The 18038-nt window shown below is 52.7% G+C and overlaps 1 protein-coding gene across 4 annotated transcripts; it reads right to left on the reverse strand.

The window, feature by feature from the left end:
• Positions 1-2964: 2964 nt before the first annotated feature.
• On the reverse strand, positions 2965-17245 carry CLEC17A (C-type lectin domain containing 17A). 4 transcript variants are annotated; one of them, XM_002723218.5, is made up of 12 exons: positions 17092-17245; positions 16895-16981; positions 15542-15574; positions 15407-15457; positions 15284-15325; positions 14758-14799; positions 14090-14230; positions 13907-13969; positions 11532-11627; positions 11170-11321; positions 8046-8155; positions 2965-4310 (listed from the first exon to the last, which is right to left on the reverse strand). In XM_002723218.5, the coding sequence occupies exons 1-12, from the start codon at positions 17132-17134 to the stop codon at positions 4178-4180; spliced, it is 993 nt and encodes a 330-aa protein (XP_002723264.2). In that variant the 5' UTR covers positions 17135-17245; the 3' UTR covers positions 2965-4177. The 4 variants fall into 4 exon arrangements, with proteins under 4 accessions (XP_002723264.2, XP_089172664.1, XP_089172663.1 ...); XM_089316537.1 differs by lacking the exon at positions 13907-13969 and having other exon boundaries at positions 4038-4310; XM_089316539.1 differs by lacking the exon at positions 8046-8155 and having other exon boundaries at positions 4152-4310.
• Positions 17246-18038: the final 793 nt, after the last annotated feature.

Consider the following 18038-nt stretch of genomic DNA (forward strand, 5'->3'; position numbering starts at 1 on the left):
CCGTGGGGGCGTGGCTTAAGAGCGATGGGCCTGCGGGGCGGGGCCTGAGATGAGGGGTGGGGCTTCGTTGGGGGGCGGGTATAGGGGCGGGGGTCTCTGCTTTGCCTCGATTTTTTTCCCAGGTTGACTTAATCCAGTGCCCTGCAAAAGCATACATACACCATTGGGGGTTTTTGGGGGGGAGGGGCTTCCCCAATTGATACTAAAAATAGGAGAGTGTATTTTTAAAAGGTTTATTTATTTATTTGAAAAGCAGAGCTACTGAGAGGCACGGGGGGTGGGGGGGGTTGTCTTCCATCTGCTGGTTAACTCCCAAATTGGCTGCAACGGCCAGGGCTGGGCCAGGCAGAGGCCAGCAGAAGTCAGGAGCCAGGAGCTTCTTCCGGGTCTCCCACGCGGGTGCAGGGGCCCACAGACTTGGGCCGTCTTCCACTGCCTTCCCAAGCCATAGCAAAGCGCTAGATTGAAAGAGGAGCAGCCGGGACTCGAACCGACGCCCAAATGGGATGCAGGCACTCAGGTGATGGCTGTACCCACTAGGCCACTTAGTATAAATCTATTCCATTTAGTATAGGTACACTTACTATTTCCAGATTTTGAAGTAAAAGAAAAAAACAATGAGCTGGATTTAATCATTATACTTCCTACAGGGGCACTTCAGAAAGTCTGTGGGAAGATAGAATTAAAAGACAAGTTTATTTTCAGTGAAAAAAAAAAAAATTCTGAAATCAGGGTCCGGCTCTGTGGCGCAGTGGATTAAAGCCCAGGCCTGCAGTGCTGGCATCCCATAGGGGCGCCGGTTCGAGTCCCAGCTGCTCCACTTCCAACCCAGCTCCCTGCTAATGCACCTGGAAAACGCAGCGGAAGACGGCACCCAAGTCCTCTGGCCCCTGCACCTGCAAGGGAGACCCGGATGGAGCTCCTGGCTCCCAACTTCAACCTGGCCCAGCCCCGACTGTTGCAATTTGGGGAGTGAATCAGCAATGGAAGATGGATGGATGGATGGAGAGATCTTTCTCTCTTCTCTCCCCCTTTCAAATAAATATATCTTAAGAAGTTCCTCAGACTTCAGTAGCTCTCGTCTGCATCAACACGACAGCTCTAAGGGAGCCACACATATTATTAACAACAGACCCCTGAACTCAATCCCCGGTCTCCACTCAGCCTGAGATGTCCGTTCCGACCACAGCAGCCGCAAGGTCAGAGGATCCTCGGGGATGATTCAAGTTCATAGACCATGAGAGCCAGACCAACCAGTGGAGGCTCAGACAGACTGCCAACCCCAGCTGTGCCACTGACCGACCCACTCACTCACGAGACCCCTCCCCCTCCGCACAATAGGGCCCGGGAACCATTCCAACCATCGAGATCAGCCACCGCATGTGTTTCGCACCCAATACACGCCCGATGAACCATGGCGGCTGCTACGCTCATCCACACAGAGTAGAGCCCGGGACCTTTGCCCCCGCCCCGAACCCAAAGGGCTAAAAGAGAAGTCTCCTTCACATCCCCCCTCCTTCCCGTCTGCTATTAGACAACTGTGAGAGGAAACCGGACGTGGGCAGCTCCACCGGGGGCATCCCTGGGGTGACCCGCAGACGCGGCCACATGCCCTGCTTCCGCTTTTCTCGAGGCTCAGGCGTTGGAAGAGGCTCAAGTTTCCTCTTCTGTGGCCAGAGAACTTCCTCCTGCTGCAGACAGACAGTCTCTCGGGTCGATGAGCGCCTGGTGTGGACACTGGGAGGGGACGCTGGTTTGGGCCGTGATGGGCAGGTGCAGGGGCAGAGGTGGGAGGAGGGGAGGATGGGGGATAAAGGTAGGTGACAGCAACTCACCGCACATTTCAACATAGTTGGTGGGGGGAGCAGACATTTGCTGGAGCAGTGAAGGCACCACTTGGGAAACCCAACACTGCATCACCCGGGTTCAAGTCATGGCTCCGCTCCCAATGCCAGCTCCCTGCGCATGCGCACACCCTGGGAGGCAGCAGGTGTTGGCTCAAGGGCTCTGATCCCTGCCACCCATGTGAGTGACCTGGATTGAAGTTCAGGCTCCTGGTTTCCACAGTAACTCAGCCTTGGTCGTTGTAGGTATTTGAGGAGTGAACCAGTGGATGGGAATGTTTCCATCTCTCTCTCTCTCTCTCTCTCTCTCTCTCTCTCTCTCTCTTTTTCTCTCTCTCTCCCCTTCCCTCACTCCCTCTCTCTCTCGAACAAATAAATGTTGAAGGCTTAAGACACATCCCCCCCCCAGGGCCAGCACCGTGGCATAGCAGGTAAAGCTGCCACCTGCAGTGCTGGCATCCCATATGGGCGCCAGTTCAAGTCCCAGCTGCTCCACTTCTGATCCAGCTCTCCGCTATGGCCTGGGAAAACAGTGGAAGATGGCCCAAGCGCTTGGATCCCTGCCACCCACGTGGGAGAACCAGATGGAGTGTTCCTGGTGCCTGGCTTCCGCCTCAACTAGTCCTGGCTTTTGCAGGCATTTGGAGAGTGAACCAGAGGATGGAAGACCTCTTTCTCTTTCTCTTTCTCTTTTTCTTTCTCTCTCTCTCCCCTCCCACCGTAACTCTTTCAAATAAATCAATCCATCTTGAAAAAAGAAGAGAGGCTGGCATATTTCACTAAGCCTAATGGTTTCCAGCTGTATCTATTTTGTTGCAAAAGAAAGGATGTCATTTTTTGATGGCTGAGTAATATTCCATAGTGTATTTATTCCAGCGTATATATTCCTGTGAAACTGCGGGCTTCCTATTTCTCACTTGCTGAATCAGATGGTTAGTGCTGAATTCAGCCTGGGATTAGCGAGTGGATTGAAATGTGGTCTTTGCAAAAATGAAAGAAAGGAGGGAAGGAGGCAGACTGAGGAAGGGGGGGAGGGATGGTTATCTTAGAACTGTGCCTATGAAATACATGAAATCTGTTCTCTTTATATTAATAAAAAAAGTTACAGAGGAACTGTGCCTATGAAACATGAAATCTGTTCTCTTTATATTAATAAAAAAAAGTTACAGAGGAACACAGGACACACACATGCACAGAGGGACAACCACATGAGGACACAGAGAGGGGCAGGTGCTCAGCCACCAGCCAGGGAGCAGGGCTGTGGAAACAAATCCACCAGAGCTGACATCCTGGTCTCCAACTTCCAGCCTCCAGAATGTGGAGAAAACCTACCTCTGTGGCTTAAGCCGCCCAATCAACGAGGCTCGATTAGGGGAGCCCCAGAAACTGGCGTTCAGGGAGGTGCTGACATTTGCAGGAGCTCACGGCCCCGGGGGAAACACACACAGAGAAAAGGCGACCTCTGTCCATCACCTGGGGCCCCGCAGGTCTCACCAGGCTTGGCCTCCTGGGCTGGGCTTCAGGGGCTCTCGTCTCCCAGCGGGTCTGCCTTCCCAGATGTGCCACAGACTGGGTCTTGGCAGGCACCCGCCTCCCCCGCCTGACCTGGACACAGCTCACCCCACACAGGGAGAAAATGGCTTGGCAAGGATCACTCGGCCACGTGCACTTCTCAGGTGGACGGTCCCATCTCAACGTGGTTCTGAGGATACAGTGTCAGACCTGGACACACACCCCCGCCAGGGCCAACATCACTTCTTCTTGAGAGCCCACAGGCAGGGAACGGTATCATGGCACCAGCATCCCATAATGGAGCGCTGGTTCGAGTCTCGGCTGCTCCACTTCCAACTCAGCTCTCTGCTATGGGCTGGGACAGCAGTGGAAGATGGCCCAGGTCCTTGGGCCCCTGCACCCATGTGGGAGACCTGGAAGAAGCTCCTGGCTTCTAGCTTTGGCTTGGCCCAGCCTCAGCCATTGTGGCTATTTGGGGAGTGAACCAGTGGATGGAAGACCTCTACCTCTCCCTCTGTGGCTCTGCCTTTCAAATAAATAAATCTTTTTTATATATTAAAAAAAGAGGCTGTGATCAGGACTCAGGTGCATTTTGCCCACACTCCACACAGGGAGACCACCCACAACCACGCCCTGGCATTTCCCTCCCACTGGAGGTGGATAACCTGATTGCACCCCCAAAAAACTTGCTACATCCAGGATGCCTGATGCCTTTGGGGGCCACCTCTGGGTCTGCCCATGAAGAGGCAGGACCTCCCAGGAAGGCAGCAGGAGGTTCCGGGGCTCCAGGAGTTGGGGGGGGGGGCCACCTGCTGTCAGGTTCAACAACAATGTTTCCGCTCACAAATCCAGTACGAGGTTTTGTAGCAAGGGAGGTCGTTCCAGGTACCATCCTTGTTCATGCTGGCACAGTCCTCCTCAAAGCTATTGTTGGGCTCATCCACATCCCAGAAGCTGCAGGAAGGGGAACAGGAAAGGCATGAACAGGTGCACCTGACACGGACCACAGACACCAAGCCCAGGGAAGTGTGAACTCTACCGCAAGACTGCAGATCAGCGCCTCCATCAAAACAAGAGGAAACCCCACCATCGGCCACAGCGCAGCTGAACCCGGAGGGTGTTGTACCAAGAGAAAGAAGCCAGGCGTAGAAAGGCAAATGCCCTCTGTCCTGCCTCGTGAGTGGAATCCAGAGAAAGGTTGCGGGGGGGGGGGGGGGGAGGCGGGCAGTGGCATTTGGCCCGGGGAGCTGAGATGTCCCCATCCCACATCAGAGAGGCTGGGTCTGGGTTTCTCCTCTCTGCTTCTGATGCCAGCTCCCTGCACATGCGCACCCTGGGAGGCAGCAGAGGATGGCTCAAGGACTTGGTCCCTGCCACCCACGTGGGAGATGCAGATGGAGCTCCAGGTTCCTGCCTTTAACCTGGTCCAGCTCTGACTGTTATGGGCATTGGGGAAGGGACCAGAAGATGGAAGATATCTCTATGTGTGTGTCTGTCTGAATGTCTCACAACTAAATAGCTTTCTTAATTTAAAAAGTTTTTTTTAATTTATTCCCATAGAAATTGAAAGGAGAACTGTGGTTATGAGGAGCAGGTGGTGTGGCAGAGCAGGTTAAACCGCCTCTTGGGATGCCAGCATCCCATATGGGAGCACCGGTTCAAGTCCCGGATGCCCCACTGCCAAACGAGCACCCTGCAAATGTGCGTGGGAAAGCAGTGGAAGATGGCCCAAGTACTTGGGCCCCTGCACCCACATGGGAGGCCCAGATGAAGGTCCTGGCTCTTGGCTTCAGCCTGGCCCAGCACCATCCCAGGCATTTGGGGAGAGAACCAGGGGGAGGAAGATCTATAACCTCTGTCTGTATCTATCCATCTCTCTGTCTCAGGGTCCCCAGGTCACTTCTGTGCCAGGCACAAACCTTTCTGTTGCTGAGAGCTAGGCAGGACCACAGAGGATCAGTAGGACCATCAGGGGGCAAAGGGAAGAGAAATGTGCCAACCATGACAGAAGAAGATTCTCTCTTTAATGCCAGTATCATTGGGGCCGGCGCTGTGGCATAGAAGGTTAAGCTACTGCCTGCAGTGCCAGCATCCCATATGGGCACCAGTTCAAGTCCCAGCTTCTTCTCCACTTCAATCCAGCTCCCTGCTAATGCACCTGGGAAAGCAGCGGGAGATGGCCCAAGTGCTTGGGGCCCTGCATCTACGTGAGAGACCCAGATGGAGCTCCTGGCTCCTGGCTTCCGATGGGCTCAGCTCCAGCCATTGTGGCCATTTGGGAGTGAACCAGCGAATGGAAGACCTCTCTCTCTCTCTCTCTCTCTCTCTCTCTCTCACCTCCCACCTCCTCCTCCTCTCTCTGTATCTCTGCCTTTAAAATAAATAAATCATTTTTTTTAATCAGTACTGTTGTACCAGGAAAGGCAGCGCTTGACATTACACAACCATAAAAACATGAATGAAATCCTTTAACTTGCAGTGTGCTCCATGCTTGGAGCTGGAACACACTGTGATACACAAAAGAAGCCAGATGCAGAAATACAGGGACCTTGCATTCCCCCTTACATGGGGAAGCTACAAAAACACTGATCTCAAAGAAGCAGAGAGGCACTGGTGCTGTGGCATAGTGGGCTAAGCCCCCATCTGCAGCACCAGCATCCCATAGGGGCACTGGTTCAAGTCCCAGCTGCTCCACTTCCAATCCAGCTCTCTGCTATGACCTGGGAAAGCAGTAGAAGATGGCTCTAATGCTTGGGCCCTGCATCTGTGTGGGAGACCTGGAAGAAGCTCCTGGCTCCTGGCTTCAGATTGGCCCAGCTCCAGCCATTGCAGCCATTTGGGGACTGAACCAGCAGATGGAAGACACCTCTCTCTCTATCTCTCTCTCTCTCTCTCTCTCTCTCTCTCTAACTCTGCCCCTCAAATAAGTAAATAAATCTAAAAAAAAAAAAAAAGCAGAGAGCAGATGATGGGGACCAGGCCCTGCGAAGGGAGGGGCAGAGGGGATGGAAGGGATGGTTAGCAGGTGCAGGGGTGTGGGTGGATGGGCAGAATCACTTCTGATGCTCTGTAGCACACTACAAGCACAAATTCACTGTGTATTTCAAAACAGCTACAGATAGGATTTTGAAAGTCCCCAGCACAAACAAATGATAAACATTTGAAGTGATGGGTTTGCCAGTTACCCTGCCCTGGTCCCCATGTTAGACAGAGAGATGATAGAATAGATGAGTAGATGAATAGAGAGATAGATTCACAGTTGAGTGGGTAGATACATAGATATCAATGATATTAGATATGGATGAAAAAGTGGATAGAAAGATAAAAAGAGGCTATAAAAGAACAGAAAGATGTAGATGGGGAGGTGGGTGAGTGGGTGGATGGATGGATTGACAAACAGGTAGAGACAGACAGACTGGCTCATTGACAGGTGGGTGGACAGACAGATAAAGATAATAATAGGTGGAAAGGGATGAGAGATTGATACATAGTATAATAGATGGATAGATAGATATGGACTGAGGGGCCGGCGCTGTGGCATAGTGGGTAAAGCCGCCGCCTGCAGTGCTGGCATCCCATATGGGCACTGGTTCGAGTCCTGGCTGCTCCACTTCCAATCCAGCTCTCTGCTGTGGCCTGGGAAAGCAGTAGAAGATGTCCCAAGTTCTTGGGCCCCTGCATCCATGTGGGAAACCCAGAAGAAGCTCCTGGCTCTTGGCTTTGGATTGGTGCAGCTCCGGCCATTGCGGCCATCTGGGGAGTGAACCAGCAGATAGAAGACCGACCGACCTCTCTCTCTATCTGTCTCTCTCTCTATCTCTCTGCCTCTGCCTCTCTGTAACTCTGCCTTTCAAATAAATAAATAAATCTTTTTTAAAAAAAAGAAGATAGAAGGCTGGCGCCGTGGCTCAATAGGCTAATCCTCCACCTTGCGGCGCCGGCACACCGGGTTCTAGTCCCGGTTGGGGCGCCGGATTCTGTCCCGGTTGCCCCTCTTCCAGGCCAGCTCTCTGCTATGGCCAGGGAGTGCAGTGGAGGATGACCCAGGTGCTTGGGCCCTGCACCCCATGGGAGACCAGGAAAAGCACCTGGATCCTGGCTCCTGCCATCGGATCAGCGCGGTGCGCCGGCTGCAGCGGCGGCCATTGGAGGGTGAACCAACGGCAAAGGAAGACCTTTCTCTCTCTGTCTCTCTCTCTCACTGTCCACTCTGCCTGTCAAAAAAACAAAAAAAAACAAACAAAAAAAAAAAGAAGAAGATAGATGTGGACTGTTTTATTGACAGATAGGTGGGTGGATACATAGTTATAGATGGATAAACGGATAGACAAGTAGGTGGTGAGTGGGTAGGTGAGTGGGTGGATGGATGGACAGATAGAATTGGATTTATTAGCTAGTTGATTGATAGGCATATGGTTAGATGTTGATGATCTATGGATGGATAGATGATAGATATGGATTGATTGATTGATAGGTGGGTTGATGGATAGAACAATAGAGAAAGATACATAGACTGACTGATCAGTGGGTTGATAGGTAGATGTATTGAATTATCTTGCTGCCCATTTGCATCGTTATTTTTTTTAAGTTAAAGAAGCAACAGCTCCCAGCTGGTTCACCCAGACCCCCCCTTGCTGTCTCCTCTGCCCACAGAGGAGGCAGAGAGACCCGGTGCACCTGGACACTTGCCTTAACGAGACGGCAGAGCCATCCAGCCACCTCCAGTCCCCTTCCTGTTTCCTGTCACTCAGCCCCAGCCAGTACACCCGCGGAGAGCCGTGAGCCTTGGACACAAAATCCTGCAAGACAAACTCCATTCAACCCTCAGGTCCTCTTTTTGCACGGTGCTCCCCCTTACTCTGCCCTATACATTCAGGACTTGTGAACGCTGTCCCCTCATGGCCACCGCCCCCTTGAGTCCCCATAGGATGCACAGCACGGTCGGCACCTCCCCACCCACTGCAGCACGTGAAGCAAGCAGATTCATGTAACTTCATGTAACCTGTGCACCCTCTGTATGCGGTTGGCCACTCCCACACACGCACGCACACACACACACACACACACACAAGCCCATGTGCTCATCCCCAGTGTGAGACGATGGTGGGAACTTCCAGGGACATGACCTAACGGGAAGGGGGCTCAGCCATTTGGGGGCATCCGCTGGTGTCTTGGAGGGAGTCGCTTCCCATGCAAACAGATTGGTATAAAAGCCAAAGCAAAGCTTGGGGCAGACATGGTGGGGTTAAGCATCCACTTGCAATACCAGCACCCCATATCAGAGTGCTAGTTGAGTCCCAGCTTCTGATCCAGCTCCCTGCTAATGCATCTGAGAAAGCAGTGGAGGATAGCCCAAGGGCTTGGGCTCCTGCACCTGTGTGGGGGACCTGGTGGAGCTCCTGGCTCCTAGATTCAGCCTGGTCCAGCCCTGGCTTGTTACAGATATTTGGGGAGTGAACCAGCAGACGGAAAGATGGAAGATTCCCTCTCTCTCTCTCTCTCTCATCCTGTCTTTCGAATAAATGAAACTGTAAAAAAAAAATGAGTGAAGTGGGGAGAAACACGGAGAGAAAGAGGCTTCCTGGCTTGGGTCTTTTGAAAGCAGAGGCTTTTGAGAGAAGAGAAAGGACTTAGATGACAAACAAATGATGGGGAGGAAAATGTGGTCGAAGCATGAAAACCAAACCCCTGTGCGAGACAAATTAACCTGTGGGGAGGGAAATGCGGTCATGGGGACAGGTGGAGAAGAGAAAGCGGATGTGAGAGAGCATTCAGCAGCCGTGGAAATGCGACAAATCGCGGTTGGGTTGGCGCTGATACAGGTGCGTGGGTCCGTCAGCGCTCACAGAACATTCACACTCCACCCACGCAACTCAGCACCGGCCCAAGTTTTATGAACAGGTGGAGAGGAGAGGGTCTCCATAGCAATGGAAGCCAGGCCCACGAAGACCAGGTGAGAGGCTGGGAGACAGAGAGAGAGAGAGAGAGAGAGAGAGAGAGAGAGGAACTTGTAGCTCATCCATGGGATTCCCCAGGTGATGGCAAAAACCCCAGATGGGCTGGGGGACTGCCTTTATTTATTTTTCATTGTTTTTAAGATTTATTTTATTTGAAAAGCAGAGTTACAGAGACAGAGATCTTCCATCTGCTGATTCACACCCCACACGAACGCACTGACCAGGGCTGGGCCAGGTCCATTCCAAGAGACAGGAGCTCCATCCAGGTCTCCCACACGGGTGCAGAAACCCAAGCTCTTGGGCCATCCTCCACTGCTTTCCCAGGCCACAGCAGTGGAGCAGCCGGAATTCAAACTGGTGCCCATAGGATCCCATAGGATGCTGGTGTTACAGGCAGGGGCTTAACCCGTATACCACACACCAGCCCCTATATTTTAATTTTTTCTTACAAATTTATTTACTTAATTGAAAGACAGAGTTAGAGAGAGAGAGAGAGAGAGAGAGAGATCTTTCATCTGCTGGTTCACTCCCCAAATGCCCACAACAACCAGGGCTGGGCCAAGCTAAAGCCAGGAGCCAGGAGCTTCTTCCAGGTCTCCCATGTGGGTGGCAGGGACCCAAGAACTTGGGCCATCTTCCACTGCTTTCCCAGGTGCATTAGCAGAGAGCTGGATTGGAAGTGGAATAGCCGGTACTTGAACCAGTGTTCTGATACAATGCCAACATCACAAGCAACAGCTTAACCCACTGTACCACAATGTCCATATCTATATTTCTATCACCTATCCATGATCTCTGTATCATCTAATTATCTACCTACCATCCAATTCTCTGTCATCTATCCATTCACCCATCTACTCATCTGCCTGTCTCATCATCTCTCTATTCCTATCTCTCTTAGCCTTGTGTCAATTACATGGAGCCACAGAGGGCCTCAGGGTCACTTATTCCCCAGAGTAGGACAGAGTGGGGAGAAATAGCCTTGTGTACATGAAGAGCAGGGAAGAGGCACAGAGACCACCAGACCCCTCCCACAATCCAGCTCTTGCTCACTGGAACGTGGAACTCAGGATGACTGACAGCTCCAGAAAACCAGAAGGAACATCCCTTGCTACCTGCCACACCACCACTGGATCCGAGTCCAAGACAGTAGACCTACCTCCAAGCCAATTGGGAATTATATTAAACATAAATGGTCTAAAAACACTAATTAAAAGACAAAGACCTAATTAAATACTGTCTACTATAAATGTGCTTTTAAAATAAGGGCATAGAAAGGTTAAAAATATAAGGGGCACTGGTGTCTAGGTGAGTGGTTAAAATGCTGCTGGGGTAGCGGGTTGAGCCAATGCTTCTGACACTGCAGAGCACCAGTTCAAGTCCTAGCTGTTCCACTTCCAACCCAACTTCCTGCTAATGTGCCTGGGAAGGCAACCAGAGATGGTCCAGGTGCTCAGGGCCCTGCCACCCACACAGGAGACCCAGATGAAGTTCTCAGCTCCTGGCTTGGCCTGGCCCAGCCCCCAGTGACATCAGCATGCAGGGAATAAACCAGCAAATGAGACCTCTTGCTCTCTCTCCCCCCACCCCGCCATCTTACTTCCCTTTAAAATAATTTTTTAATTATTTTTAAAAACTGAGACTGGTAGCAGCTAAATCAACACAATCAGGATCTGAACTCATAGCATCCTCTTAACCTCTGCCTGAGCCTCTCTCAGTATGAGCTTGCTTTTAAGCTTGAGTAGCTCAAAATTAATCCCAATTTCTCTCCATCCAAGGATGGGAAGGGTGTGTGAACCCCAGAGATTGGCAGCCTGGCCCTGCTGGCTCTCAAAGACTCCCTGGGGACTACTCACCTGCTCAGCAAAGCTATTGATGATGACCAAGTGGGAGAAATTCTCCTGGCAGAAAACCAGGGCTCCATCCCACGACTTGGTGCTCTGGGAGAAGTAGTAACATTTGCCCTCAAAGGGGACCCAGCCTTCTGGGCAGATGCCTCTGGTGCAGTCTGGGGACAGAACACAGCACTGTCAGAGCAGTTCCAGAGCCAGAGCGACATGCATGGTGCACCATGTGCAGTGGTACATGCTGTGCACTGCTCAACTCCAGGGCAGCATCATTCACACAGACTGCACTGACAATCACTCTCGCGGGGTTGTGCACTGTGCCACCCCTGCCACAATCTCCATTTCTGGGCAGCTCCCCAAGTTCCACTCACCTAATAAACCCCGAAGTTCCACCAAGGACTGGTTGGTGTCCAATCTTATTTTGTCCAGGTCTTTCTTCAGGCCTGCCAGCCCTGCCATGCCAGTCACTGTCAGAGGGGGCGGACTTGAGTGCTGGAGACCCAGAACCCCAGCTGTCTGCCCGCCCACCCACCCACTGCCGACAGAAGGTGCACCCAAGAGAAGCAGGAGCTGTATCCGTGTTCCAGCAGGTCATGGTGAACGCCAAGTGAAAGGTTTCGCACTGGGCTCCGGACGATGGGTTTTTAAGCAGAAGAGGAGCTTGGTATGAGGCTTGTGGTGGGCATGGGGAGACCAGCCCAGTCCAGAGGTTCTTCTACAGCTAATGTGTCCATCCTCACTACCCAGCCCCCTCAGACTCTGACTTCATCCAACAATCCCTCGCTCATGGGATGCCCCATACATCATAGGAAACAGAAATATAAGGTAGACATGGATATAGAGATAGCTGAGGGTGATAGAGAGATATAGATTGTGTGCAATATATAGATACAGAGTGGATACAGCTAACACACACAGAGAGACACAGGTGACACACAGATGGAAATGATACAGATAGAGTAGACACAGGTAAAGATAATATAGAGATAGAGAGAAATCAGATATGGATAATTCTCTATACATATAAATACAGTTATAGATTCTTTGTAGATATAAAGATGTAAATATAGATACGATATAGATACAAGAACAGATGGATAGAGATTACATAGATAGCGACATAACAGTGGATATAGATTCTATATAACATAGATACCGATTCTGTGTAGACATCAGTGTAGCTCTACGGTAGCTGATGATGTATCAACACAGCCATACAGAGACAGACGTATAGATGTAGATACATTCCTTCATGCCCCTCCCCCAAGCTCACTATTCCCAATCCAGCCCCAAGACCGCTAAATTTGTTTTGAAAGGCAGAGAGGTAGAGAGAGAGAGACAGGCAGAAGTGACAGAGAGCTTCCATCCCCCAGTTCCCACCCACCTACCCACATGCCTGCACCAGCCAGGGCTGGACCAGGCTGAAGCCAGGAGCCAGGAGCTCCATCCCTAGCTCCCCTATGGGTGGTAGGGACCTATGCATTAGCAGGAAATTGGAATAGGGAATCCAGCCAGAACTTGAACCCAGGCTTTCCAGTGTGGGGTGCAGGTGTCTCAGTGTCTAAGCCACTACACCAAATGCCCACCCTTGTCCTGCCCATTTTGCACCCTAAATCTCTCTATGCCACAACCATAATCTGCCTGTCCACCCCATTCTCCTCCCTTGTATTCAGACTGTTGTCTGCCACCACAGGGCCTTTGCACATGTTTGAAACACTCAGCCCCTCACCTGGTTAACCCTTCTTTCCCTTCAATCAGTGACTGCACCATTCCCCTAGGCAAGCCCTGTACGACTCCCACCCACAAGACACAGGTCAAGGCCCCTGTTGACATTTCCATGGAAACACCTCCCTCTTCATCTGCCCTATGCGGCAGAATTTAGAATTTCATACTCAGGTGGTCCATTTGATGGGCAGCTGTCTACACCTGTGCCATCCAATAAGAATATACTGTGGGGGCTGGTGTTGTGGTACAGCAGGTGGTGTCACCCCCTGTGATGCCCACATCCCATATGGATGCCAGTTTGAGTCCTGGTTGCTCCACTTCCAATCCAGCTCCCTGCTCATGCACCTGAGAAAGCAGCAGAAGATGGCCGAAGTCCCTGGGCCCCTGCCCCCACGTGGAAGATTCAGAAGTTCTTGGCTCTTGGCTTCAGCCTGGCCCAGCCCTGGCTGTTGAGGACAACTGGGGAGTGAACCAGTGGATGGAAGACCTCTCTCTCATTCTCTCGCTGACTCTCTCTCTCTCTCTCTCTCTCTGTAACTCTGCCTTTCAAATAAGCAAAATAAATGTTTCTTAAAAAAGAAATATAATGCAAACCAATAGCACACTTTTAGAGTTTCTAATAGCCAGAGTTAAAAAAAAAAAACAAGTAGCATGCATTAGATTGACATTCTGAATGTGTTCCCATACATCCCCAATACCATCCTCTCGATAGCTGATCAATACTGCACAATGATTAGCGAGCAATGTCTCAGTCTTGTCTTGGAGGACGGCTTTGAGATGGGTGTGTATTTTACAGTGAGGGCGCATGTCAGTTCAGACCCACCACGTCCAAAGGGGCTCAGCAGCCACCCCATAGGTCTTGGCCGCCATATTGGATTGCAGACACAACACACAGGGACACGGGTTGTGTCTGTGTTTGACGCGTCCCTCACTCTACGACTTCCTGTCACCCAGCTGGCAGGGATGGTGATGGCTGGTCTTGGAGTTGGGCGTGAGCACCTGTGGGCTCACAACCACTCACCATTCGCTTGCCACGCCACCTGCTGCAGGGTCAATTTTCTCAATTTGTCCGCCATCTCCTGGTCTGTGAGCAAGAGGCCAGTTTCAGCTCAGGTCTCTTCCCAGACACACACACACACACACACACACACACACACGTACCCCACCCCCAGTTTCCCACTGTGCCCCACCCAGCCCTACTCACACTTAATCAGAGTCACGGCCAGGCCAACACAGCTCAGCAGCAAAGACGTGGCCACCAGCACACACACATGCACCAACAGTCTCTTTTCCTGGCAGCACCCGGGGCTCCCAGACCGCAGATTCAGCCAGGGCACCGGCGTTGCTGGGGAGGGAGGGAGAGAGGGGGTCGCAGAGGCAGACAGGGACAGACAGACAGACACTGGTGCTCCAGAAAGCAAGGAAGGGACCAACAGCAGAGCAAGACAGAGCTTTGTGGGTCCTGACAATACCCCCACCTTCCAGCTGACGGCACCAGGGAGAAGGAACCCAGATGAGGCTCCGAGTGTTTATGCAGCACCTACTGCATGCTTAAGCATCATGTTCTAGCCTCCTTGTCTTACAGGATCTGCAGCTTGTGACGTTGGCACCCATCGCCTTTGGCAAATAAATCAGCAGAGACTCGGGGAGGTCACACATGACCTGAACCCGGGTCTGTCCTTCCTGGCTACGAGCCTTGGTTTTCTACTCCCTCAGAACTTCCCGCCAGGGATCCTTGGAGACAGCCTGGTCTCCTCTGAAAGCAGAGGTCTCACTGCTCAGGGTCTCGCCAAAGAGTTGTAGGTCAGAGTCAGGTGCCCCAGCCACCATGAAGCGGGAGACAGAGGGTGTGCAGAGGCCATGAGAACTTACTGGCGACAGATGGTTGGGATGGAGATGGCTCCCGATGCATGTCTGGGATAAAGGGGGACAGAGAGTTATTCGGGGGCTGCTGATCTGTCTTCCCACATCAAAGACTCCTGCGTTGTTCTCTGCTCAGAGCTGAGCTGCTGCCTAGAATGCCTGCATCCCATATTGGAGTTCTGGTTCAAGTCCTGGCTGCTCCACTTCCGATCCAGCTCCCTACTAATGCGCCTGGGAAAAGCAGCAGAAGGTGGCCCAAGTGCTTGGGCTCTGCTGCCCAGGTGAGAGACCCGGATGGAGTTTTTTGCTCCTGGCTTTCAGCCTGGATCAGCCCCAGCCATTGTGGCCATCTGGGGAGTGAGCCAGTGGATGGAAGATTCTCTCTCTCTCTCTCTCTCTCTCTCTCTCTCTCTCTCCCCCTGCCTTTCAAATAAATAAATCTTAAAAATAATTGGGGGGGCTGGATAGAAACTCCCAGGTGTTCCCCCCAACACCTTGCAGGCTTCATAAAAGGGTCCCCACGCCCACAGCTCACCCAGCTGGAGAGATGAGCAGGTGGCAGGGCTGATGCCAAGGCCTGGAAAGAATCAGAAAGACAAATGGTGACACGGAGCTGGGCAGAAACCAGCAGGAGGATGGGGGGGGGGGCGACGCTCACCTGTCATCTGAGAGGATTTGTGCGGGAGGAACAGGATCTCTGTGTTGTTTCCTGGGGAGGGAGGGAGGGTTGCTCAGCCCCAGGCAGAACAGGGCAAAGCCGGCCCTGGGTCTCCTCACCCGAGCCCCAGCTCACCTGCTCGGGGAGGCCTCGGCGGAGCAAACGAACCTGGAGGAGAGAAGCGCAGTTGGGAAATTCTGAGGATGGGAACGAGATGGAGGGAAGAGGGAAGAGGGGCCAGCACTGTGGCAGAGAAGGTTAAGCCTCCACCTGTGACCCCAGCATCCCACAAGGGCACAGGTTCAAGTCCCGGTTGTTCCACTTCCGATCCAGCTCTCTGCTAATGCGCCTGGGGAAGCAGCAGAAGATGGCCCAAGTGCTTGGGTACCTACTCACTTGGGAGACATAGAAGAAGCTCCTGGCTTCAGCCTGGCCCAGCCCTGACCATTGAGGCCATCTGGGGAACGAACCAACAGATTGAAGATGTGTGTGTGTGTGTGTGTCTCCCTCTCTGTAACTCTTCCTTTCAAATAAATCAATACATCTTAAACACACACACACACACACACACACACAGTAAAAACTCCACAACCCAGAGGCCACTTTGGGCCTGAGCAAATGGGGACAACTGGTCAACCAAAGTGGGCCACAATGGGGGGACCAGATGGAGTTGAGGATGGGCCTGGGATTCAGGTTGAACTAGGTGTGTAGGTGGGGTGGTGATGGGTAGGGGGGAAGGGTTGTCACCCAGTAGGCTGGGGGGGTGAGGATGATGTTGAGACTGAGTTGTGGTTGGGGTCAGGTGCTATTGGTGCTAGATTTCGAGACAAAGAAAGATCTTTGTTGGGGAGAAGGGACAGCCTTGGGAAAGAGAATGGGATTGGGTTAGGCTGGTGTTGGCCTTGGAGGTGGGACTGTCAATCAAACAGCACACAGCCCAGCCCCCACCCCTGCATCTATGGGCCTCCCAGGAGGGCCTCATTCTGAGATGAGGGGTGTAGAGCCCCAGCCCCCCATGGAATGGCCCCATCCCAGACACCAGGGCCACCCATTACTGTAAGATCTGTCACAGCTAGGCCTGGGCTCTTGGGGCCTAAAGAAAACCCCTGGGGCCTTTGGAGGTATAAATGTGGGGAGCGTGGGGAGCCGGTAGCTACTCCCAGTTCCTCAAACACCCACTTCACACCCCTTGTACCTGCACCAGCTTTCTCCCGGGCTTGGCTTCCCAACACAGCCGCACTCATCCCCCAATGCCCCCCGCCTCTCCCTCTCCCACCATGGTAGGCACCACATCTCGCCATTGTCCTCAAGATCCCTCCCCACTGCCCCCCACCCCCAGCCAAGGCCCTGGCCCAGAACTGCCTTCCCCATAAGACTGGCAGAGCTGGGTCCCAGGGGCTCCTGTCCGCGGGGCACAGCAGGCACTGACTGTGTCCCCAGGAGCCAATGTTCTCTCCCATTCCCACATCACCCATCCCGGCCTCTTACTTGGCTTGGGGGGCAGGTCCTTGTAGGGTGGCGCTTCATTCTCGTAGTCATCTTCCTCATCCTCCTCCTCTTCCTCCTGCCTGGTCCCTTTCAGAGGTGACTCAAGTCAGAGACCAGCCCCCTCCCCAGAGACCCTGTATGCAGCCCAGGTCCAGATCACACCTGGCCGCCCAACCCCAGCCTCGCTAGGGGCCTACCTGTGTGGTACATGCTCCCAGCATTGGTGTACAGGCTGTGCATGGCCCCACGGCACACCAGGACTCTGACAACCAAGAGCAACAGCTGGCCAGCTCCCACCCCTTGTCCTCTCCGCAGGTTCTGATGCCTATCTCAGTTCCTTTTTTCCTTAAATTCAACCACATGCAAATCCACCTTGAGGGGCAAGGCCACAGACGAGACCCCACCCATGCTCTGGGTGCAGGCGCCGCAGGAACCTATGACGGCGGTGGAGCTGCCGCAGAGCAAAGCGAGATGTCCTTCCCGCGTAGCATCCCTCCCCCCGACACAGATGCTGCTCCCTGCAGAGGAACATATCCGAACGCCAAGGGCAGGGGCTCTGCATTTTATTTCTGATAGCAACTGAAGATTCCTCTAAAACGTAGGGGACCCGGAGACACAGCACAGAGGGTTGAGCCACTGCCTGTGATGCAGACATCACAAATGGGCACCGGTTCGAGTCCCAGCTGCTCCACTTCCCATCCAGCTCTCTGCTATGGCCTGGGAAAGCAGTGGAAGATGGCCCAAGTGCTTGGGCCTCTGCTCCTGCATGGGAGACCTGCAAGAAGCTCCTGGCTCCTGGCTTTCTGCCTGGCCCAGCCCCAGCTGCTATGTCCATTTGGGGACTGAACCCACAAATGGAAGACCTCTCTATCTCAAATAAATAAATACATAAATAAATGTTTTTGAAATAAGAAGTTGGGCTACCATAACAGCTTCAGAACAAGAGCGGATTAAACAAAACAGAATTGATTTCTACCTAGCAGTTTCACTACCAGCCACCTGGAGTGCCCACCAATGGAAAATCTTTCTCAGCAGGTGGGGAGGGGGCAGCCCCACCTCTGGTGGTGGCGGTGCGGGGGGAGGGTGGGGAGAGCAGCAGCTCAGCCTGATTTTCTGCACCAAAAGCTCAGGCCTAGGTGGGGGC

This window comes from Oryctolagus cuniculus, chromosome 16 (genome assembly GCF_051225735.1).
Source record: "Oryctolagus cuniculus isolate XC-2025 breed Fujian yellow rabbit chromosome 16, ASM5122573v1, whole genome shotgun sequence".
Classification (NCBI taxonomy): Eukaryota; Metazoa; Chordata; class Mammalia; order Lagomorpha; family Leporidae; genus Oryctolagus; species Oryctolagus cuniculus.

Bases quoted from the DNA above. Each gene is read 5' to 3' on its own strand.
- CLEC17A (XM_002723218.5), bottom strand. From the start codon at position 17,134: ATGCACAGCCTGTACACCAATGCTGGGAGCATGTACCACACAG. The intron at 14,800-15,283 runs GTGAGCTGTGGG...CCTTTATCCCAG, and splicing joins CTGCTCATCTCTCCAGCTGG to ACATGCATCGGGAGCCATCT. The intron at 8,156-11,169 runs GTGAGTAGTCCC...TTTGTCTTGCAG, and splicing joins TCAATAGCTTTGCTGAGCAG to GATTTTGTGTCCAAGGCTCA.